At 40.0% G+C, this 25,896-nt stretch overlaps 1 protein-coding gene across 2 annotated transcripts in view; it reads left to right on the top strand.

Annotated features, from left to right (window-relative positions):
- FLT1 (fms related receptor tyrosine kinase 1) overlaps positions 1–25,896 on the top strand; it is a 196,848-nt gene that overhangs the window by 118,757 nt on the left and 52,195 nt on the right. Inside the window, exon 15 of one of the 2 annotated variants that reach the window (XM_055244574.2) lies at positions 20,500–20,631. In XM_055244574.2, coding sequence (XP_055100549.2) covers positions 20,500–20,631 — 132 coding nt within the window. Of the gene's footprint in view, positions 1–9,491; positions 10,060–20,499; positions 20,632–25,896 lie in introns of those variants that run through there. The other variant, XM_055244575.2, reaches the window with a different exon arrangement.

Genomic DNA, 25,896 nt, shown 5'->3' with positions numbered 1-25,896 from the left:
ATAGCCCCAGCTACTCAGGAGCCTGAGGCAAGAAAATCGCTTGAACCCGGGAGGAGAAGGTTGCAGTGAGCCGAGATCACGCCACTGCACTCTAGCCTGGCAACACAGCAAGACTCCATCTCAAAAAAAAAAAAAAAGATTAAGTATCTTGAAGACTTCGGTTTATTTAAAGCATGTTTTGAAACATTTTAAAAGCATATTAAAAACACATAAAGCATTTTTTTAAAAACTAGACATGCCATGTATAAAGGTAAACATTATTCTGAACCCAGATAGGGGTTACTTTTAAGATATAAGGTAAATTAAAGATTAAGTCTCTTGAAGACTTCGGTTTATTTAAAGCATGTTTTGAAACATTTTTAAAGCATATTAAAAACACATAAAGCATTTTAAAAAAACTAGACATGCCATGTATAAAGTTTAAAATTATTTTGAACTCAGATTGGGGGTTACTTTTAAGTTGTAAAGGTCCAGAATGCATGTCCTATCAGCCTAATACTCATATATTTACTTATTTAGCAAATATTTATAAGGCACTGCTTTGTGTCTGGCACTGCGCTAGGCTCTGCAAATACAGCAGTGAACAAGAAAACTGAAATCTGAAGAACCAAAAATCTAGAGTAATTAAGTGATGCATGTGTTTACCTGAAATATGCTTCTTCAAGCAACAACCCTGTGTGTCCTGATTTATTCACTATTATCGTGTCAACTGGTCTAAAAATGGAATAAGGCAAATGAATAAATGGGCAAGCAGAAAAATTCTATGGCTCAATCATAGTATCAAAATATATTTAATACATTGGATAGCTGAAAAGATACACTCTTTGTGCTTTAATTTTCCTATGTTAATGCTGTGCATACAATAAGTTCTCAATTGTTGTTAGCTGTATATACAGAATGGAAGAAGAGATAAGGGAAAATTAGTAGGGCCTCCAAATTAGAACTGAGTAAAGAAGCAACTGGGAACTCTTAGGAGGGACTGATATGGTGCAAAGTGTTGAAAGATGAAGGTAATTTAAGACCTATTTACTTTGAAGAGGCAGGTGAAAAGAGAGTAGACAAGCTAAAGTGAATATAATACAGAGAGCGAGAGATAAGAGAGGAAAATGCAGTGTGAAGGGACTAATACTAAGAAGCACCACGCAAGAGTTCAAAGTCGGAGATGAATCCTGTTTGACAGTAGTTTCTTTGAGTATAGTCTGATTCCTAGGGGTATATGGACAGCAAAGCTCCTTTTAGAAACATTTCTTTCTGTTGGGCTAAAAATATTTAAGGTTTGCAAACCAGACTTGGAACAATAGTACAGTGTCACCTTGGAGAACCCTTGACCGTGAGTGCCTTTACTACCTCTCCAGGCCACCTGCCTAAAGGACTGGCAGCTCTCCAAAATAATCAAAAAGTCTCCTTTCTACCTTACATTCTTCCCAGGTTCTCCAATGAGGTCGTAAAATATTTCAAGTTGTGATATTGCTGAGCGGGTGCTGCAAGGGGGGCTACTGGCAACCCTCTTCACAGTGGCACTGTAAGGAAGTAACATAAGTTGGCAAAGAAGATATGGCAGAAGGCCTATCTAGTTTAGGTTTGCACTGATACAGGCACAAACCATCTCACAAGTGATTGTGCTCTGAAAGAGTCATTAAAAGGCTGAAAAAAGTAACGAACTCTCCCTCTCCGGAAATATTTGAGAAAACAGAAGGCAATCTTGATCTTAGATGTTTTTAGTAAAGCCTGCCTGAACCAATAAACCATCATCAAACTATTATTTAAACTAAATTTTTATGATAGCAAAACATTTTTAGAATATTTTAAGGTTAAAGCAGTAGTGTTAGAACAACAAAGAGTTCAGAAAGAGTAAATTCTGTCTTAGACTGAGGCTGGAGCAGGAGAGAATCACTCTAACCCAATGATTAATACTACTTCTTAAATGAAATCTTCTTGATCACTAGGACTAAGTGTTTATCTAACACTTAGAGGACATCTTTCCTGTCACACTATATCACTGACACCAAATGTCTGCATCTGTAGGCACCATATTCAGATCCTAGTACCTAAGAGGACAGAATCACCTCTGAATTATCAAGTGATTTGACTAGATCCAGGAAAGATCTTAAGGAACCTTAGAAGAGAGAGAGGAATTAGGCTGTTAATACCCAGGGATGAAAAACTGACCATCTGTCACCCGCAGGCTACTAGAATCAGCAGTTTTGCTTGATTCCTTAATCAAATTCCTTAATGAAATTCAGAAATGTCAAATATCTTTTGCAAAACTTGAGTTGTAGTTGCCTTTTCCTTCTCATGAAATCTATCCTTACGATACACAATGAATGAAGAACTATTATTGCAGAAAAGAAATGGGAACAAGATATCCAGGGTGTGCGCAGAGCAGTGCCTGTGAGGGTGAGCTGGCTGCTCTACTTAGCACCCCCACTGAGACCAGAGCTGATCTGCTGGTGTGATTAGCTAAGCAGCTGTTCTCGCTAGCCCTGTCTCTTCAATATGTGTCATTAAGGTCAGGGGCTCTCTACATCCAGATCAAGGAAAACCAAGCTTCACTGCTGATATGCAAGTAGCTCTTCTTCCCTGCCAGGACTACGTTGCAGAATCAAGGCTCAGTTCTTTTCCAAGGATAAAGTTCCTTTAGGAGGCAGAAGAAAGGAGAGTAATGAAGTAAGAGAGGGAGTGGGGTAACAGCACACGAAAACTAACCTGTTGACATTGCCAAAGTTCAGACCTACAACACTCATCTCAGCCAACAGAGGGAACCTGACTTTAACACAGCCGTATCATGGCAAAAAAAAATTGAAAATGTTGCTTTATGCACTTTCTGCAATTTCTGCAATTGCTTGTTAATGTTTGGCTAGTTCAATGAGATTGAAAAGTACAGTGGTAGAGTTCTATAATTTATATTCAGAAAAGTAAAGTAATCCATGAGTAAAGTTCCATTTTGAATTGGAAAGCAATAGAAGCTATTTATGAAGAATCAGTCAGCCCCAAAGTATCTCTTTTTATTGGCAAGATTCAGGTGATTTAGGTCTTGCACCTACATGCATAGGTATACACACACATACATAGCAATATATCCTATCCTAAAGCTTTGCCTAAAGAAAATTTCCTGGATGCATTTTACAGCATAACATCCTAATCTCTATTCAGCCCAGAAAAGCCTCCTGAAAGCTGCTGGCCACAGTAAGGTCCAACTGAGGAATCGTACATTGGTCAACACAAACATCTATTCGTATGAATAGCAGGGCCCCCTGCTAGTTGTTTAAGTTTAGTGGTGGTGGTGGGATGTGTGAGTGTTTGTGTGTGTGTTAGGTCCTCTTAAATTTTTAAATGAAAAATTTAGGAGATAAAAAATAGGAGGGCCAGGCACGGTGGCTCACACCTGTGATCCCAGCACTTTGGGAGGCCGAGGTGGGCAGATCGCAACGTCAGGAGATCAAGACCATCCTGGCTAACACGGTGAAACCCCGTCTCTACTAAAAATACAAAAAAATTAGCCGGGCGTGGTGGCGGGCGCCTGTAGTCCCAGCTACTCGGGAGTCTGAGGCAGGAGAACGGCATGAACCCGGGAGGCGGAGGTTGCAGTGAGCCAAGATCGTGCCACTGCACTCCAGCCTGGGCGACAGAGCGAGACTCTGTTTCAATTAAAAAAAAAAAAAAGAAATAGGAGAGAACTTGTAAATGTGGGCATCACTTTAGAAAAAGGGTTTTTTGGGTTTTTTCTTTATGTTTTGTCTTGTTTTTTGTTTGTTTTTTGAGACAGGGTCTTGCTCTGTTTCCCAGGCTGGAGTACAGTGACATGATCACGGCTCACCGCAGCCTCAATCTCCCGGGCTCAGGCGATCCTCTCACCTCAGCCTCCTGCATAGCTGGGACTGCAGTCACATGCCACCATACCCAGCTATTTTTTTTTCTTTTGTAGAGATGGTGATCTTTCTATGTTGCCCAGGCCTTATTTTTTTAAATTGTGGCAAAACGCACATAACATAAATTTTATCATTTTGAGCATTTTAAAGTGTACAATTAAGTGGCACTAAGTACATTCACAATGTTGCAAAACCATCACCACTATCTAGTTACAGAACCTTTTCATAAACCCAATCGGAAATCCCATGCCCATTAAAACTTCTCCTTTTTTGACTATGAATTAACCTCCTCTTTTCATTCTCTCTCTGACCTCTTGCAACACACGGAAATGTACTTTGAGCATGGCCAAGATCAGCAGCAAATTTTGTCTGAGGAGCAGTCAATGCTTGAGGGACCAATGGCAGAGAAAAAGAAATGGGGAATGAAGAAAAACAAAGAGAAGAGATACAAAGAGATTTGGGGACATTGAGGGGTTAGTGGGGGTGGTAAACTCTCCCAGTAGTCATCCCAGAGATCTCTCAGAGGCTGTACTCTGTCCAAAGACACTAACCCCAAAACTAAGAGCCAGTGCCTGGGCTCTTAGAGTGAGAGGGATCTCAATCCCTAATCAACAAATTCCTCCCTACACTAAAGACTGGATGACTACAGAAGGAAAACTCATACACTCCCTTAAACATGCTTTCATGCTTTCATGTTTTAGCAAAATAATTAGATGAACTTTTTCCATTTTACATGTCCAGAATCTGCATGGAAATCTCTCCTCCCCTCAAGCATAAACTTCAGACAGTTTAATCAGGACCTAAAGTGGCACATACACAGCAATGCAACTGGGGTCACCACTATGCCCAATTCAATTAAGAAAAATATGCAAACAAATATACTCTCAGATAACTAATCAGTGAACTCAGTCCACAACTCTAAATTGCTGCTGAAAAAAATCAAAGTCAAGAAAGTTCACCTCCCCATTCAAATGATAAACCTGATTTTTATATAATCTCCTGCTACCAAGGAGCCTTAAACAATCAAGACTGTATATTAGTTTAAGTAGCCATCTCATTCAACTCAATCATGATTAAACTGAGCATCAATGAGAAACAAAATGAAATGCAGAAAACATACTCTATATCACGTTCCCTTCCCCACCTCCACACGGTGGGACAGTCTTCTGACTGAATGGGTTTTGATTTGTCCTTTTATTGCCTTAATCTACAATTGTAAATTGTCATAAAATATAAATCTACTTTTCTTGCCTCAAAAACATTCATTCACTCATTCTAACTTAGTCAATATTACAAAGTGTTGCAAATGTTTAAGTATTTGAACTTATATAGCTTTTAAACTTTCATTTAATGGCTCTTTGCCACTGAGAAAGAGGTAAAAAGGGCTACAGTTTCATGTCTTAATGTTTCATTTTTATTTTATTTATTTATTTATTTATTTTTGAGACAGAGTCTCACTCTGTTGCCAGGCTGGATTGCAGTGGCACGATCTCTGCTCATTGCAAGCTCCGCCTCCTGGGTTCAAGCGATTCTCCTGCCTCAGCCTTCCAAGTAGCTGGGACTACAGGCCTGCACCACCACGCCCAGCTAACTTTTGTATTTTTAGTAGAGATGGGGTTTCACCATGTTGGCCAGGATGGTCTCAATCTCTTGACCTCATGATCTGCCCACTTTGACCTCCCAAAGTGCTGGGATTACAGGCATGAGCCACTGCACCCGGCCATATATATATATATTTTATTTAAATAAGGAATATATGAACACATTTCCAACATACAGAAATAGAGTAAGCTATGCAAATTTCCCTTATGGAGAGGTAATACATATTAACTCTTTGATATGTATCTTGTCAATGTTTTTTCCATTTTTTAACCTATATGTGTGCATATATACAAATGTGGGCTTTAAAAATATATGGCCGGGTGCAGTGGCTCATGCCTGTAATCCCCCAGCACTTTGGGAGGCTGAGGCAGGTGGATCGCCTGAGGTCAGGAGTTCAAGACCAGCTTGGCCAACATAGTGAAACCGTATCTCTACTAAAAATACAAAAATTAGCCAGGCACGGTGTCAAGTGCCTGTAGTCTCAGCTACTCAGGAGACTGAGCCAGGAGGATTGCTTGAACCCAGGAGGCAGAGGTTGCAGTGAGCCAAGATGGCTCCACTGCATTTCAGCCTGGGAAACAGAGCGAGACTCCGTCTCAAAAAAAAAAAAAAAAAAAAAAAATATATATATATATATATATATACACACACACACACACACACACACCAATGATTCATTCATTCAATAGATATTCACTGAGAGTCAACTCTGTGACAGGCATATTAGGTGCTGGGAACAAAACAGGGACCTTGAATTTACATTCTAATGGAAAAATACAGACAACAAATTTAACAAACAAAACTACTGTCATGTCCCCTTATCCACAGGGGATCTGTTCCAAGACCCCAAGAAGATGCCTGACACCTCAGATTATACCAGTTGCTGTCCATCAGAACACGCTCTGTTCATACCTTCTACCCACAAACTTAAATGTTCCTTCTTTCCAATTTCATGGATAGAAGGTTCATTCTTACCATAGATCTTAGCCAACCTCAGCCATATGATTTTTTTGTTTTCTTATTAAGTCGAGAACTTTCACCTTTTAACTAAAAGGAAGTACATCACAGCTTCATCACTATTCGTGTGCTTTGGAGGCATTATTGAGGAAAATAAGTGTTCTGTGAACACAAGCACTGTGATACTGGGACTGTCTATCTGGTAGGCCAGCCAGCTCCTAAGGGACTCATAGACGGGTAGCAGCTACAGCGTGGAGATGCGTGCGGAACAAAGCGAAGATTCACATCCTGGGTGGGACAGAGTGAGACAGTGAGAGACTTCATCATGCTACTCAGAATGGTGTACAATTTAAAACTTATGAATTATTTATTTATGGAATTTTCCATTTAATATTTTTGCACATTGGTAAACTAAAACCACAGATACAGGGGGACTACTATATAAGCATATGGTATAAATTCTGATAGTCATCGCTGTTATGATGAAAATAAAATAAGATAATGGATTACAGTGAGTGACTGGTAGTGGGCTTGTATGGGAAACCCAGCATTTCTGAGATAAAATTTGAGTTAAGGTCACACCATACGTCATTTTGAGACTTGCTTTTATAACTTAATATATCTTGGAGGTCTTTCTATGTCAAAACGTATTGTTCTACCCACTCTTTTTAGCAGGCATACACTGTAATATGATATATATTCCCGTAACTTCTGTAACTACTCCTCTATTGAGAGAAAAACCCTTTCTTGACTAACTTCTTATGGAGTGCAATAGTACTGATTTTCTTGTCTTAAAATGGTCATTAGAATTGCTACTTCATCATACAAAAAAAAAGCCACTGTAGGTGACTGGCCATCTTCTGCAGGACTAATGGATCCAACCTTGTGGACAGGCTATGGCCAATCTGAGCATAGCACAAGGATTAATTGGGACAGGAGTGTGTGGGTGTGTGCACACATATGCATGTGTTCACAGTTTACAAATAAACATAGCTGATAGCTAATGTTATATAGATAATAACCATAGAGTTAGGACCATTTGACACATTTTTAAGTGCCTGAATCATCCTGAAATGCTTTATTAGAACAAGAGCAAAGTTCACAGTGAAAGCGCACAAAGATGCTTTCATTTTAAATATTTAGAAATACGTGTTTTTGACACAGTTTCAAAGGATTCATTTTAACTATAGCCTCTTCAAGGCTTTTAGAAACTATTCTGCTATCATAACTCTATTTTTTTATTATACTTTAAGTTTTAGGGTACATGTGCACAACATGCAGGTTTGTTACATATGTATACATGTGCCATGTTGGTGTGCTGCACCCATTAACTCGTCATTTAACATTAGGTATATCTCCTAATGCTGTCCCTCCCCCCTCCCCCCATCATAACTCTACTTTGTAAGTTAAAGTAGTGAAGGAGTAGACGTTATCCCAAATGAAAGGACCTTTGTCTATGGCGTTTCCCTTATTCAGAGGTTACAGTGAGAAGAATATTATACAGCTTTATTTTTTTTTTCTTTTTGAGACAGAGTCTTGCTCTGTGGCCCAGGCTGGAAGGCAATGGCGTCATCACGGCTCACTGCAGCCTCCTCCCAACTCTCCCACCCCCCCAAGTAGCTGGAACTACAGGCACATGCCACCATGCTGGGCTAATTTTTTTTATTTTTTATAGAGACAGTAGTCTCACTGTGTTGCCTGGGCTGGTCCTGAACTCCTGGGCTCAAGCTATTCTCCTGCCTCTACCTCCTGAAGTGTTGGAATTACAGGCATGAGCCACTGCACCTGGCCTATATGGCTTTTTTCATCACTGTCCCCAGTCTTATTCTTTTCTAAGTGTTCCTCTTCTTTCTCTGTCTTTTTCATGGCTAAAGCGTAAATCGTCTCTCATCAGGGCTCACACTGCCATCAAGTCTCCTTTAGACACTATGTTTTGCAACATTCTCATATTCTCTTCCAGCTTAACACATTATTGCAAGGCTGCTTTTCACTGTCTCAAATTATCCCATACGTCAACTTTTTTTTTTTTTTTTTTTTACATTCACAAAGGCTTTGCCATGAGGCTTGATCTTAGGGTGAAATTCTCAATAAAGAAGAAACCACACGGTAACCATTTGGAAGCACTGAAATCACTCATCTTTTTAGTGTCATTTAATGGAGTAATCGTTCTTCATTTTCCTTTTCTTTTTTTCTTTTTTGGAGATAGAGTCTCGTTCTGTCATCCATGCTGGAGTACAGTGGCATGATCTCGGCTCACTGCAACCTCCATCTCCTGGGTTCAAGCAATTCTCCTGCCTCAGCCTCGTGAGTAGCTGGGATTACAGGTGCCCACCACCACGCCTGGCTAATTTTTGTATTTTTAGTAGAGACAGAGTTACACCATGTTGGCCAGGCTGGTCTTGAATTCCTGACCTCAGGTGATCCGACCACCTTGGCCTCCCAAAGTGTTGGAACTATAGGCATGAGCCACCGCACCTGGCCTTCATTTTCCAATTTTGTCAGCCTTTGCCATTTTACTAAACTTGAATTTATGTTCCTCAGACATAGTTTTCCAAACATCCAAAGTTTGACTGGATATATAAAATCTCTTTTGTGGAAAGTCAATCTGACATCTTGCCTCTAGCTTTCCTGGGTCACCTTTAGCCATCTATATTTTGGCCCTTCTGGTTCTTAGTTCGGACACTGCTCTTGGCTAATCAATTAAAGGCTGCCAATCTAGCCAGGCGCAGTGGCTCACGCCTGTAATCCCAGCACTTTGGGAGGCTGAGGCGGGCAGATCACCTGAGGTCAGGAGTTGGAGACCAGCCTGGCCAACGTGGTGAAACCCCATCTCAACTAAAAACACAAAAATTAGCCGGGTGTGGTGGCGGGCACCTGTAATCCCAGCTACTCAGGAGGCTGAGGCAGAAGAATTGCTTGAACGCAGAAAGCGGAGATTGCAGTGAGCAGAGATTGCACCATTGCGCTTCAGCCTGGGCAACAAGAGCAAAACACTGTCTCAAAAAAAAAAAAAAAAAAAAAAAGCTGCCAATCTAAAGATATGATTATTTACTGTGTACCTAGAACTGTATGCATCAACATCACCATCGCCATCATCATCATTGTCATCATCATCGTCATCATCGTCATCATCATCATCATCATAGCTATCATCATTATCATCATCACCATCATCATCATCGTCATAGCTACCATTTATTGAAAGCTATTATGTGTCAACTTCAAAGAACTTATCCTTTAGTTGGAGAGCCAAGACAATCATAACAATAACAAATGGCCAGGCATGGTGGCTCATGCCTGTAATCCCAGCACTTTGGGAGGCTGAGGCAGGTGGATCATTTGAGGTCAAGAGTTCAAGACCAGCCTGACCAACATGGTGAAATGCTGTCTCTATTAAAAATACAAAATTAGCCGGGCATGGTGGCACATGCCTGTAATGCCAGCTACTCGGGAGGCTGAGACAGGAGAATCATTTGAACCCAGGAGGCAGAGGTTGCAGGGAGCCGAGATCGTGCACTGCACTCCAGCCTGGGCAACAAGAGAGAAACTCTGTCTCAAAAAATAAATAAATAAATAAATAAACAGACAAAATTCACTTTTTATTCAATTAAACTTAACATACATGTACTAATTGCCTACTCTGAGCCTGATCCTTTATTATATTCTAGAGAAAATGAAAATAAGCAACACATAATCCTCACCTTTGAAAAACAAACATAATAGGTACAAAGTCAGTTCATAAATGTGCAATGTGAGTGGTATAAAATAACATCAGATAAAAATTAGCACTTCTGATGACTAATCAGGGGAGATTTCATGGAGGAGATGTCGTTTGAATTGGACTTTGATGAATAAAAAAGAGAGTTTTGATGACAAATATTAGTTTGGCCAAAGTGGATGAACATATTGTTCTCTAAGTCAACAATACAGATTGTCAACTGAGCAACAAAACAGATGTTGCTGGTCAGACTAGTAGGCCCATTTAGGAGAGCAACAAGCCACTTTTTTGTGTGGGGGGAACAGGAGGAAAACACATGGCCTGCATTTATGTAATCAAATAGGTGAATTCAAAAGCTCTACAGATTTATTTACTCAATGGTGAATTGGATTAAAATTATATTCCATGCTCTTCCCTGGGCAATATGGTGCTTACACATAAAATGCCAAGATTGTCCTTCACCTTAAGGTATAATGGGAAGAAATAAAACTACCTACAAAGTCCCTTGAAAATTACACCTTTAAAATTGACAGTTGGACATCTTGAAAATTTAGGCCACATCCCATGAATAAATTAGGCCATCATGGTCAAAAACTTATCCACATCCTCCATTAGCAACCAACATAATAGGTAATTCAAATCCTCACACTGAGTTTCATCGTCAGATACCTTAGAGGACACCACACGTTTCTACAAAAACAGCCCAGTGTAAGGTTTTACTTGTCCTTTTGAGGCTAATGCTTTAGCAAACGCATAGAACCACCAGAGTTTGCGTTCTAAGCTCCAGGAAGTGAGGCTTTTTGAACCTTAAGATGACAAAATTAACTGACAGAATTTTATAAATTCTGAGGTGAGCTTGGCATGCTGCAGGTCATCAGTCCATACTACCACCCAGGGAGTTAGCACTAATAACTAGCTTAGCTTCATCATATTCCACAAAGATTGCAAAGCTCACTCCCCTCCTCCACCCTCTACATGACATTTTCCATCGTTTTCATTTATGTGGTCATTTTCCTCAGTTACTGAAGGTCAGCTCTCTATCGGCCCTGCACTAGACACTGGGGACTCAGTAATGAATAAGGTAGAATTACCATTCTCCAGGAGCCCACAGTGGAGTGGGCAGATAAGAAAGTCAGCAATTTTATGACAAAAAGGTAAGTGCCAGAGTAGGGGCATGCACAGGGTGATGCAAGAGTAACAGAGATGAGGTCCAAGAGCATCAGAAGATACTTTCCACCAGGCGTGGTGGCTCACGCCTGTAATCCTAGCACTTTGGGAGGCCGAGACAGGTGGATCACCTGAGGTCAGGAGTTCAAGGCCAGCCTGGCCAACATGTTGAAACCCCATCACTACTAAAAATACAAAAAATTAGCTGGGCGTGGTGGCAGGCGCCTGTAATCCCAGCTACTCAGGAGGCTGAGGCAGGGGAATCTCTTGAACCCAGGAGGCGGAGGTTGCACTGAGCCGAGATCACACCATTTCACTCCAGCCTGGATAACAAGAGCAAAACTCCATCTCAATAAAAAAAAAAAAAAAAAAAAAAAAAAAAAGCTTTCCAGAGTAGCTAATCCTGAGCTGAATATTAAAGAACAAGCAAATGTTAAACAGGCATCAAGGGAACCACGTGTGCAGAGTCACTGAGGCTTAGAACAAACTGCAAATAGATTAGTACGGTTCGTACCAAAGACACATGTAGGGATGCAGCAGGCAGCAAAGCTGGCAAGATAGGAAGGGGCCAGATCATGAAGGTCCTTGCTTAGTAACAACATAAAAGCTTATCCCCATGTACATACTCTAACTCAAGTTATGTCAAATATATCTTGCATCCATGTTTTTATTGGCCTTCACAGTAGATCTATATAAGTTGATCTGGTTGCCAACATTTAAGAATCATGAGCTTTAACATTAAAAAAAAAATTCAAATTTCTGCATTCTTTCTAAAACTCAGAAGACAACACCAGACTCAAATCCCCAAATTCTTAATAGGTTGGAGCTAAGCAAAGGCTTCTGCTTTTAGGTGGGAGACAGGCCTTCTATTCTCCAGAGACGTAGTCCCCTTTCCATTATTTTATCCCCAACTCATTTATATTACGTACCTGGCTCCTGAAGACATCTATGTTTGCAAGTGCTACTCTATGCCCTGTTGGTCCATCTGATACAGCTTCTTAGAGTAAAGAGAAATAAATAATGAGTTTCCATGGGAATTGTTATGTCTTCAGTGGTTAAAGAATCTGTATTTAGTGACAGAAGCCAAGGAAATACACAAACAGGCACATGGAGATGACTTAAGCTATCCTTTAGAAGCAAGCAAGCAGGCCTACGATTAAACTATCTCAGAAACACAAAGCAGAGTATCATGTTTATAAGTGAGTTCTGGCTGGGCGCAGTGGCTCACACCTGTAATCCCAGCACTTTGGGAAGCCAAGGTGGGCGAATCACTTGAGGTCAGGAGTTCGAGACCAGCCTGGCCAACATGGTGGAACCCCATCTCTACTAAAAATACAAAAATTAGCCAGGCTTGATGGTGCACACCTGTTATCCCAGCTACTAGGGAGGCTGAGGCAGGAGAATCCCTTGAGTCCGGGAGCAGAGGTTGCAGTGAGCCAAGATTGCACCACTTCACTCTAGCCTGGGTGACAGAGCGAGACTCCGCCTCAAAAAAAAAAAAAACAGTGAGTTCTACATGTTAGTTCTAATGACTAATACCTGAAAAGGAAAGAGAAAATTCAAATAGAATTAGAAAATTCAAATAGAAATAGAAATAGAAAATTCAAATAACAACAAAATTAAAATACATCTAGGAATAAACATAACTAAAGAAAAACAGGATATTTAAAGAGAAAATCATAAAACTATTAAATGACATAAAAGAAAACCTAAATAACTCAAAGATACTCAATATTCTTCTATAAAAACACTTATTAGGTAGAACCGTATTGCCATTTTTGTACGTCAAAGTATTGGCAATTCCATATGGTTCCACCTAAAAATAAATATGACCATTTCCCCCAAATTATAATATAATATGAACTCAGTGGAATTCCAATAAACATTCCAATTGTGCTTTTTACAGAATTTGACAAGAAAATCTGAAGTATAAAGTATTGAAATATAAAGGGCCAAGAATAGTCAAGACCATTTCGAAAACGATCTGGTCAGGCCAATACCAGATATCAAGATGTGTTATCAAGCAATCATAATTTAACTTATGTGGTACAGGGATAGATAAATAGGTCACTGTGAATAAATAAAGAGCCTAGAAACAGAACCATAAATACACAAATACATGGGAGCTTCAACATAAAAAATTCAGACAGTATCTGAACAGAGCTGGCACAACAACTTCGTGGGAAAAGAAGATCTTATTCAATAAATGATGCTGGGATCATTGGCTATTTATATGGTAAAAATTAGGTTCTCACTTCACACCATACACATACCCCTCCCCAAAAGAAAACCTAGGTAGATTAAAAACCTAAATAAGAAAACACAAAATATTAAATTAATCTCTTAAACAGATTTTATGAAGAAAGTACACAAGGTGAATGCTTTGTGATACCAGGGTAGGAAAAGATTTCTTAAATAACAAAAAGCACAAAAAGTATAATAAAAAAATACTGATAAATTTGATTATGTTAAAAAATTCAAAGCTTTGTATTAAAAATTCACCATGGCAGGGACTGTGGCTTACGCCTATAATCCCAACTACCTGGGAGGCTGAGGCTGGAGGATCACTTGAGCCCAAGAGTTCAAGGCTGCAGAGAGCTATGACCTTGCCACTGCAGTCCAGCCTGGGCAATAGAAAGAGACCTCATCTCAATAAATAAGTAAATAAATAAAATAAAAATTTACCATAAGTGAAATTTAAAAGACTGTTCATACAATGAAGGAAGATTTGAAACGTATTAAGCCAACAAAGAATTAGCATCCCAAACATTTAAAGAATCCTAAAATCATTGACAAAAAGACAAACAGGACAATAGAAAAATGGGCAAAGGATAGAAACAGGCAATTCACAGAAAGAGAAACCTGAATGGCCAATAAAAATATTTCACCTAACTAGTAATCAGGGAAATGTAGATTAAAACCACAGCAAGATACCATTTCACGTCAATCATTTTGCCATCAATTAAAAAGCATGGGCTGGGCGCAGTGGTTCACCCCTGTAATCCCAACACTTTGGGAGGCCAAGGCCGGCAGATCGATTGAGGTCAGGAGTTCAAGACCAGCCAACATGGTGAAACCCTGTCTCTACAAAAACACAAAAATTAGCCAGATGCAGTGGTGGGTGCCTGTAATCCCAGCTACTCGGGAGGCCGAGACAGGAGAATCACTTGAACCCAGGAGGCAAAGTTTGCAGTGAACTGAGATTGCGCCACTGCACTCCAGCCTGGGCGACAGCAACACTCCGTCTCAAAAAAAAAAAAAGGATAAATATAAAAGCATTGCTGAATGGGAAAACAATCAAGTTGAAAAGGATATATAATCTGTAATACCTGTTATTTAGAATTTTTAAGCACACAAAATAATATTCTGTATTCTGTAGAGATATATACCTATGTGGAAAAAGTACAAAAACATGCATGAGAATTTACACACCAATTTCAGGTACCTCTGGAGAGAGAGGGTAAAGGAAGGGATAAAGTATCTATAAATCTCATTTCATATAAAAGACAGAAATGGGTCTGCCTAAAGCAAATATGGCAAAGTGTTGACCTCTGATCATCTTAATGGTAGATACATGGGTTATACTTTTTCTACACTTTAACATTTTTGAAAGTGCTCACAGTCAAAAAAATTAAAATTAAACTAAAAATAGAACCCCTTTAAAAAGGTATTTTCCTCAGCAGAACAGAGCCTGTATCCTACGGTTTGGGTCATATAGAGTGAGTATCAACAGATTAAGGTATTAGAGAAACCAGGGGAGCAACAATGAATTAAGTATGAACAAAAGATCTGAAGAATGGAGACAAATTATAGGGGTAATAACATGCTTATTTTCGTAAGAAGGGAAATAAATGCAAGAGTGGAGGATGAGCAAGGGCCTGATGAGGGTTCTGAGCGTCTGAGTGGCCTATTCTGATGGGGACGCATCAATGTCTCTGTGTCATTTGTTATAGTACAATAGAGGGCACATCAGAAAGAAGAGCTTTGCCCATTGAATTTGGACAGCTTCTCACCCCATCTCCTCTCCTCCTTGAGCTAGAAAGAGGAATGTGTGCCAGATGATGTTAGCTCATGAGCATCCTGGCTACTATCTCTCTCCTTTCATAATTACATGCTCTCCTTGAGTGAAATCCAACTCCTTTAACTTTATTTGCTCATGATGCCAGCCTGTTTTTTGTTTTTTGTTTTTTGTTTTTTTTTTCCAATTTTTAGTAGAGATGGAGTCTCATTATGTTGCCCAGGCTGGTCTCGAACTCCTAGGCTCAAGCGATCTGCCCGCCTTGGCCTCCCAAAGTGCTGGGATTATAGGCATGAGCCACTGTGCCCAGCCCATGATGCCATCCTTGAGTTGGAATTTGAGTGATAGAAAATTGGCTGAGTTTCAGATCTGCTGCAGTGGAGATGATTGTAATGATTGTAGGTAGCAAGATAGCTGCTATTATAAATGTTCATTGACCCCGAGCAACTGTACAGCCACACTTTTATTTTCTGTGATTGCCACTTATACTATATCTTATACTTCTCAAAGCTTCAATGCTTCCATTTAAGCTATCTCAATTGATCATGAAATAGCTGGAGCAGGTATTATTCTCATTTTACAGGTAAGGAAATAGCACCAAAGAGATTAAGTGACTTAGCCAAGGTTGTGGGGAAGAGCTGTCATTTTTTTCCTGTTATCTGGGTTTAAAATATTGGAATCACCTTGGACTCATCTCTCTCTTTTTCTATTGCTGTATCCAGTAAAGCACCAATTCCTATAGGTTGTTTCTACAAAGTGTCTGTTTCCATTTCTTCCTCTCTACTTCCTTTCCCACCATCCAAGTTTGAGACCTCATCATTCCTTGCCTGATGAGCAGGACTTGCAGATGCTATGCTTTCCTCATTCCAGTTCAGCCTGTATTCTCCTTCTAGACTGTACGTCCTTAAACGTCACTTTCACTATGCTCAAAAATCTTCGTGATTCTCTTTCCTTTTACATGGAATTGAAACTCCTCAACAAAGATTTCAAAGCTCTCCTTAATCTGAATTCACCTTTTCCAGTCACCTACTCAAAACAGATCTTTTGAAATAAAAATGGCTAATACACACATGAAAAAATGTTCAAAAAATACAAATTAAAAATACAAATACATTTTCATCTATCAAATCAGCAAAGTTTTGTGTTTTTAATTTTTTAGACGATACTGCTCATCCTCCACTCTTGCTATTTGTTTCCTTTCTTACAAAAATAAGCATGTTATTACCCTTATAATTTGTCTCCATCCCTCAGATCTTTTGTTCATACTTAATTCACTGTTGTCTCCCCTGGTTTCTCTAATACCTTAATCTGTTGATACTCACTTTGTAATTCTCCAAAATTAGAATTTGTAGGCAAAGATTTCTTTTGCTTGATAGTGTATCACCAGTATCTAGAATAGTGTCTAGTATGTAGTAGGAGCTCAAAAAAATTTGTTATATAAATGAACAAACTGTGTTTTCAGAAAGTACACTTTAGAAAGACTAAAGAAACAGCATCTGGCAGGTGAGATTGTAGGTGTTCGGAGTTTGTGTGTTTTTTACATTTCTTTTTTTTGTTGTTTTTTTGAGACGGAGTCTCGCTCTGTCACCCAGGCTGGAGTGCAGTGGCACCATCTTGGCTCACTCCAAGCTCCACCTCCCAGCTTCATGCGATTCTTCTGCCTCAGCATCCCGAGTAACTGGGACTACAGGCACAAGCCACCACGCCCGGCTAATTTTTGTATTTTTAGTAGAGACTGGGTGTCACCATATTGGCCAGGCTGGTCTTGAACTCCTAGACCTCATGATCCGCCCACCTCGGCCTCCCACAAGTGCTGGGATTACAGGCATGAGCCACCGTGCCCTGCCTTTTACATTTCTTTAATTGGCAAATAATAATAATTATATACACGAATGGGGTACAGTGTGATGTTTTAATATTAATACATGTATACAATGGGAAGGATCAAATAAGCCTGATTAGCATACCCATCAGCCCAAATATCATTTCTTTGTGGTGGGAACACTTAAAATCCTCTCTTTTAGCTATTTTGAAGCGTGCATTATTTTTAACTGTTGTCACTTTGCTGTGTAATAGAATGCCAGAACATATTCCTCTTATCTAACTGTAACTTTGTACCCAGTGACCAATATCTTCCCTGTCCGTATCCAACTCTCCCCACCCCAGCCTCTGGTAGCCATCACTCTACTCTCTACATCTGTGAGTTCAACTTTTTAAGATTCCACATATAAGTGAAATCATGCAGCATTTGCCTCTCAGTGCCTGGCTTATTTCGCTCAACATAATGTTCTCTAGGTTCATCCATATTGTCATAAATGACAGAATTTCCTGTTATTTTTTAAGGCTGTAGTATCCCATTGTATATATACACCAAATTTTAAAAATCTATTCATCCATTGATGGACACATAGGTTGCCTCCATATCTTGGCTATTGTGAATAATGCTGCAATAAACATGGGAATGCAGACATCTCTTCAGCATACTGATTTCAATTTCTTTGGGTAGATACCCAGCAGTGGAATTGCTAGATCATATAGCAGTTTTCTTTTTAGTTGTTTGAGAGGCTCCATATGGTTTTCCAAAACGGCCGTACTAATTTATAATGCCACCAACCGTGTATAAGGGTTCCCTTCTCTCCACATCCTCATCAACACTTATGATCTTTTATCTTTTTAATAATAGCTAATCTAATAGGTGTGAGGTGCTATCTCATTTGGTTTTTTTCTTTTTTTTTTTTTTTTTTTGAGACAAAGTCTCACTGTCACCCAGGCCGGAGTGCAGTGGCACGATCTCGGCTCACTGTAACCTCTGCCTCCCCAGTTCAAGTGATTCTCCTGCTGCAGCCTCCCAAGTAGTTGGGATTACAGGCATGTGCCACCACAGCCTGCTAATTTTTGTATTTTTAGTAGAGATTGGGTTTCATCATGTTGGCCAGGCTCCTCTTGAACTCCTGACCTCAGATGATCCGCCCACCTCAGCCCCCCAAAGTGCTGGGATTACAGGCGTGAGCCACTGCACCTGGCCTCATTTGGTTTTGATTTACATTTTTGTGATTGGAGATGGTGAGTATTTTTTTCATATATCTGTTAGCCATCTGTCTTCTTTTGAAAAATGTCTATTTGATTTCTTTGCCCATTTTTAAATAGGATTATTGGTTTCCTTGTTATTGAGTAGTTTGAGTTCCTTGTGTATTTTGGATATTGGCTCCTTATCTGATGTATAATTTGCACGTATTTTTTCCCAATCTGTACGTTGTCTCTTCACTCTATTGTTTCCTTTGCTGTGCAAAAGTTTTTAGTTTGATGCAATCCCATTTGCCTATTTTTGCTTTTGTTGCCTGTGCTTTTGGGGTCATATCCAAGAAATCTCTTCCCAGACCAATATCATGGAGTTTTCCCCCATATTTTCTTCTAGTAGTTTTATAGTTTCTAGTCTTACATTTAAGTTTTTAATCCATATTGAGTTCATTTTTATATAAGGGATGAGAGAAGGGTCCATTTTCATTTTTCTGTATGTAGATATCCAGTTTTCCCAACACCATTTATTCGGGAGACTGTCCTTTCCCCATTGTGTGTTCTTGGCACCTTGTCAAAAATCAGTTGACCATAGATGTTTGGGTTGATTTCTGGGCCCTTGCCTATTCCATTGGTTGATGGATCTGTTTTTATAACAGTACCATGCTGTTTTGATTATCATAGCTTCATAATATTACATTTTCTTTTTTTATGCTTTCAAATATTTCTCAACTTTTCTATATTGAGTACATCTTTCACAATCAGGAGAAATGCAAACTATTTAAACTAACAAAATACAGCCTATAGTTTGGCCAGGCCTGTTTTATCACTATTCTGGAACAAGTACTCAATTCCTGTTTATTTCCACATCATGCCATTTCTCATGCTTTCCTTTCTCACTTCACCTCTGACAATCCTTCAAACCTCAACTCGAGGCCCACCTCTTCTATGCACCCTTCCCCAAGTACATCCTTCCTTAGTGATCTCCTTCCCTGTGCCAGACATTCCACTTAATTAGGTATACTGTGCTACATTCATTCATTCTCATTCATTAAACATTTTCTATTTGCTGGCCTGTGTGTGTGAGTGTATGTGTTGAGCATGTGTGAGAGAGAGAGAATGTAAATGTGTGTGTTTGGTATGAATTACTTTTTCCTTCTCAACAGATACCATGTCTTAGCCTGCCCACATCTTAGCCTGCTGTTTGTTTTGTAACACGAACTGATGGCAGAGTAAATACTCAACAGACACTTGGTGATAGTACAAGGTATTGAAGCTTCAAGGTCTTGAAGCTTTTCAGGGGTCTGAAAATTCTTGGGGCTCCTTCCACTACACTGCGCTCTGTAGTAACCCTTAAGCTTACATTTACTGAGCACTTAGTATGTGCCATGGGCTTGCCATTTATTTTTTCATTTATAGAGTAAGAATTACTTTCATTTTTATCTTAAGATTCAGGAAACTGAAACTTAGAAAGATCAAGTAATTTTCCTAAGTGACAAAGCTTGAAGTGCTAAGGCATGGATTAAAACACAGCCCAGGCAAGCTCTTTATCGCTAGGCTATATTGACTCACCAGGCCTTATGACAAATGAAATACTAGTTCCTTTGACCCATATGCCACAAATGTGCTTTCAGTGAAACTGCATGCTCTTGGTGAAGTTACTTAATCTCACAGAATCTCAGTTTCCTCATTTGTAAAAGAAAGACAATATTAGCTGACAGGCTGGTTGAAAATGTCAAGGTATGAAAGTGTGTCACATAGTGCCGAGCACATAGAGGGCGTTGAGTCAATGATAGTTGTTATTATTAGATATGCTGCCTTCTTGATATCTGCAACTTTCAAGTTGGGCATGGCAGCTGCCTCGCGTTTCTTTCTACAGGGTAGGTGGATCTGCAACTCTGAAGCTGGGGATCACAGCTCTGCTGGGTGGTGAAGGTGCTATTAGAAAGCCTGTAAAAAAAAAAAAAGAAGGAAAGAAAAGAAAAAGAAAGCCTGGACCCAGAGAAAACAAATAAGCAACCCTGCCCCAGGTTCACTAGAGCTCGGATTTCCTTGTCTGAATGCATAATGATAGGAAGAAGGCTGTGTTACAGAAGTAGCTGTTTTTTGTTTGTCATCCAGGCCCACTAATCTAAACATCTCTCACTCCTCAGGAATTATTTTAGGACCAGGAAGCAGCACGCTGTTTATTGAAAGAGTCACAGAAGAGGATGAAGGTGTCTATCACTGCAAAGCCACCAACCAGAAGGGCTCTGTGGAAAGTTCAGCATACCTCACTGTTCAAGGTAAACAGCTGCTTAAGAAAGCAACAAGAAATTGGTCAGACATCTATTTCCCTGTTTGTTTAACTTTCCACCTCCCAGTCTCCTGCTGCCCGCTCCAGTCTGTTCCTTTCCCTGACCTCCTTCTCCCCTCTCCCTGCCACTCCGGGAAGGGACTGTCTGGTTCTGTCTGGCAAAGCAGAAGGTGAAGACACTGGCTGGCCATCCTCGAGAGCCCGAAATCTGAACACAGTGTCTGTGGGAGAAGTCATTCCCAGAAGAAAGGAAACCCAGTTCTGACTGTGTTATTATGCCCTGCCACAGAGAGTGGCCAGAGTAGTCCACACCTGTGAGAGAGACGTCCAAAAAGGAAGAAAAGGGAGGGGGGTAGGTGAGGAGGGGGAACTCGCACACTTAAAATTGTTCATTTGTTTTCCTTTTCTAATTCCCAGGAGTTAGACATATGCTGCTATTCTGAATGCTTTTATAAGCTGGCTTTTAAAATGAGGTGGGCTGTAATATATTATCAGACAGAAGCAACATGTAATCAACAGACCACATTTAAGAAAAATATTCCAAGTGCTTCCTCTTTATAGGTCTCAGACAGTTTGCTCAGCAGCAAAATACAAAGAGGCCTAATCCTACCCTGGCTATGGCCAGGTGGCTTACATTTGGAAAACGGTTTCGACCTCAATTTCAATTCTCTAATGCTAAGAATCATCCAAAACATAAAATTTACAAAATCATAAAATATCAGATTGGCACCTCTTAGATGTAAATATCTATGGCGTATTGAGGTTTTACGTGAAAAGATGGAATTTGTTCAGTAGACTATTTCCAAATGCTAACCAGTCGACTTCAGAATATGCAAGTATTTTGCGGGGAGGAACTAGGAAGAAGGCAATGTACTTCAGTTTTTTTCCCCCTGAAACTTACATTGCTTAAATATTTTAACACTGAGAATTCAAGCCCCTTTAAAACAGAACATCATCTCTATTCTTTCACAAGGAGATGATTTTAAAGAGCCCCCTGAAAGTCTGAATCTACTCTACCACAAATTTATACTTTTCAGAAAAAGTGAGAGGGTAGCATTCCCCAAATACATTTAGTAATGGTTTTGTTTCCCAAATAATCCTTGTTCTAAAATATTATGTTAACTTTTCTGCTCGCTCGTACAGAAACGGTTTATTAGCATCTCTGTTAAATATCTTCTTCCCCAGATAGCTGCTTATCTGTCTTTTAACAGGCACCCCAGACATATAGCCCTCAGGAATGGCCGTGTCAGGCCAGGGAACACAGAGAGCAAGGAAACCTCACTAATCCTCAGAGCAAATGTCATTTCCCCCGTATCCTCCCAACAACCCCACGAGATACACAGAGCAGTGATAAACCTCCAGAGAGGACTGAACTGACTCACCTAACTCTCACACAGTCTAGTCATGGCAGACCAGAGGAGAAAACTGAATTTTTCTCAGACTCCCCTCCCCTCACCCTATGACTGCCTTCCCCTGTCCCCACCCCTCCGCCAGGGAATATGGGGCAGCAATGGCTAGACTCTTATGGCCTGGGAGGAGCCTGGGTATGAAGCAGTGACGTTTTTGCATGTTTGTAGGTCTCCCCAAAGTCTTGACTCCCTTCCCTTTTCTGCCAGGTTGATCTGGGTTTCTCAGAAGCCAGTGTGCTTAAAATTGTGCATTTACGACATCTGTGAGTTTCTTTTCCCTACCTTCAGAACCACCACCCTTCTGTTCGCCAGCAGTCTGCTCTGCAGGAGGCCTGCTGTTATTCTTTCACTGCTCCAGGCCAGATCAGCAGCACCGTGGGGCCTTCCAGATTGGATTAGAGTCAGTCTTTTGGCCATTAGTGAGCCCAACTTGCTACATAACGCCAAGTGTGGCCTCCGTTTGTGATGTTAGTGCATCCTGGAATAGGCTCCATTCCCTATTCCAGCCAAATCCTTCTTATCCTCTCAGGCCAGCTGAAATGCTTTCTGCCCTGGAATATCCTCCAGGATGAACAGCTGAGGCAGGTACTCATTCTCTGCTCTCTCACTCCCCGCTTCTGGAATCACTAGTCAGTACTTATTTTATTCTGCCTTTTGTTATTATTTTGGCGTTGATACGCTTCTCTTCCCTACCGAATTATAAACTTTGAGACAGTACTGTCTGACATATCTTTGTATCCTGTACACATGCCCAGCACTTAGCACGAAATATTTATTTAGTACCTTTATGTGCAGGCACTGTGCTGGACGTGTGACATACTTAATCCTATTAACCTTGTAAGAATCTAAAGAAGTCAATAGTAGTATCTTCAATCTACAGATGGGAAGATGGAAACTCAAAGAAGTTAAACAATTTGCCCAAAGTCGCACAATGACTATGTGGTGAGGCTGAGACTTGAGTCCACGTAAACCTCAGAATATTTCCACCCTTCCTCCGCTCTTCTCATTCCTGAGGTGCCTTAGGAAGTTGTCTGCAAGGACTTAGGATAAAATTGAGCAAAAGCACTCTTTCGGTGATCCTGTTATTTTTATTTTCTTCATTTCTCCCATGTTTACATGCCTCTAGACTTCCTATGCTGATTCCTTTTCCCATTAATGTTATGCTTTTCCGAAAAGTCAGATGTTAAGAATACTGCATTACTGATCATTTCTAAACCTTTCTGTTAGCCATATTATTTACTCTTGTGAAAAATGGAGGTAATTTTCACTTGAATTGCCCATATTGGTTGCCACCTATATATAATATATGGCATATATAATGGAATATATATTTATATATTCCATTATGTTGTTCATTATTGCCCCCAACTGCCATAATTTTGAACTGTGTGTCTGCTTTTTGTAGTTTTTTGGCCTTCTCCTTTGCTCTCTTTTATAAAAGTGATGGCTATATCCAACCTTTTTTGCTTAAAAAAAGTAGTTAGCTGAAAATATAGATTACATGATTGGCAATCATCCAGCCACACCTGAAATATTGTGCCCATTTATAAAAGAAACAAATAAGTAGAGCTATATCCTGGATAGGAATAGAATAGTGCCAGAAAATGAGGATACTTAGTCCAAAAAAGAGACAACATGGGGGTAACAAGATTGTTTTCTTAAAATATTTAAGAAGCTTTCTGACAGAAGAGGCATTTAACTCATTCTTTGACACACCAGAAAAGATAAGTAGAACCAACGAAGGGAGATGATAGTGAAATGTCCAAGAGGCAGGTTTCAAGTCTATATAAGAATATAATGTTGCACAGGAAGACATTTTAAACGTTAACAGTATGTGGACCTTAGAAAGGCCTGCATGTGTGAGTCAGATGCAGTGTCTTGAATGGAAGGAGTTTGGATTCACTGGATTAAAATTTGATCCTAGGATGCTATTCACAACAGCTGAATACGGTACCTGCTTAGTAATTTTATCACTGAAATGGGACTCTTCTTCTAGAGTCATTGTTCTTACCACCCTGGTAGCTATGAAACATTCCCTAGATTTAGACTTTATTTCCTGTTAGATGCATATGGACCCTCACACTGACCTATCTTGTCAAATTGGGTTTAGGAAATGAAACCAAGCGAACAAGTTGTGTCTGTGGCTATGTTTAACAGATTTAAAGAGGTTGGTGAATTAGCCAGGAAGGAAACTGTCTGCTCTTTTTATTTCCTTTGAAAAAGGATTCTTATACTCACAGATAAAACAATGTGTTATTTTTGTATCTGTAAAGGATGAATGAACTGTGGAGTCAAAGTACCTTCTTTAAATAATCACAGGTCTTGTTTGGTTTGGACCTAGCGCCAGCACGAGGACACATGAAGCTCTCAAAGGGGAAATTCCATATCAAAACCGACAACAGAAGTGTTAGTAACTAAAATCATTTCTGAAATTAACATAGCGCTCAGTAGCCCTGGAACTCAATGGGGCTGTTACAATTTCATCCAAGGACTTAAGCTATGCTTTATAATTATTATTGCAAATAACCACAATATATATAAAAACATCCTTTTTTTTTTTTTTTTTTGAGACACAGTCTTGCTCTGTCAGCCAGGCTAGAGTGCAGTGGCATGATCTCGGCTCGTTGCAACCTCTGCCTCCTGAGCTCCAGCAATTCTTCTGCCTCAGCCTCCCGAGTAGCTGGGATTACGGGCGTGTGCCACCACACCCAGCTAATTTTTGTATTTTTAGTAGAGGCGAGGTTTCACCATGTTGGCCAGGCTGGTCTCGAACTCCTGACCTCAGGTAATCCACCTGCCTCGGCCTCCCAAAGTGCTGGGATTACAGGCGTGAGCCACTGCACCCAGCCAAGAACATTCTTATATCAGATTTAGGCCTTACTGTATTTCAGTATTATTTATAAGTACATAGGAGAAGACAACTTGAAGAAGAATAACTATCATTTTAAGCATTTTTTGAAGATGACTGACAGATACAAAAATCACAAAGGCACAAAAGGACTACATGAGGGTCCTGCAGCCTAAATGCTGGTCATGGCATTAGAGGCTGATTTGCAAACGATTGCACATTGTCACTTGTTTGAGAAAAGACTCATCCAGTAAAAAGTAGACACTATGTTCCCTAATAAATAAAATCCCAAAAGTCAATAATAGAAAAAACTGAAAACAATATGGCCGTGGGTCTTCAGTCACTCCTCTGTATTGCCCTTGGCCAGCTATCAGTTTTCAGTTCTCCATTTTGACCCTCCTCTGATCCCTGACTGACCTCCCTCCAAGTTAGCTCCTCTCTTCCTGAATCCTGCCCCCAAATTCACTCCTATGACTATCCTGGCACTGAGAAAGGATGTGATAAACTAATTCGCATGAATATGTTGGGGATTGATGTTATGCCTCTCATGGGTGTTGGCTATTTAGAAAGGAGAGAGCAGTGCTCAAAACAGAGATGAACCAGCTGTGCACTAATGCCAATAGGAGGGCTGAGGGACAGGGATACACGTGCCTTTATACTTCAAATCTAACCAGTGACATAAAGCTGGCCTTGATCAAGAAGAATTTAAAAAAATGGTGATGGAATTCAGTTAGGCTGATTTGAGGTCTTTGTAGAGAGTTCTTGAGGCAAAATAATTCAAACCCAAAAGATATTCATCTTAATTCCTTCTGTAGAAACTAGGCTGGAATAAAACTGCATCGGGTATCATAGAAGTAGGTGTTAGGCCTAGGGAACTTGGTGCTGGGCTCTGTGAGGGCCTGGGACCATGTAATTAATATCTTGAGCTTATAGAACATGCAATGCACTATTTTAAGCACATAACATCCATAATCCTACTTAAGTTTTGCAATAATCC

This window comes from Symphalangus syndactylus, chromosome 15, assembly GCF_028878055.3.
Source record: "Symphalangus syndactylus isolate Jambi chromosome 15, NHGRI_mSymSyn1-v2.1_pri, whole genome shotgun sequence".
Lineage (NCBI taxonomy): Eukaryota > Metazoa > Chordata > Mammalia > Primates > Hylobatidae > Symphalangus > Symphalangus syndactylus.
The sequence above is the reverse complement of the archived record's forward strand: the minus strand, read 5'-3'. Positions and strand labels throughout refer to the sequence as shown.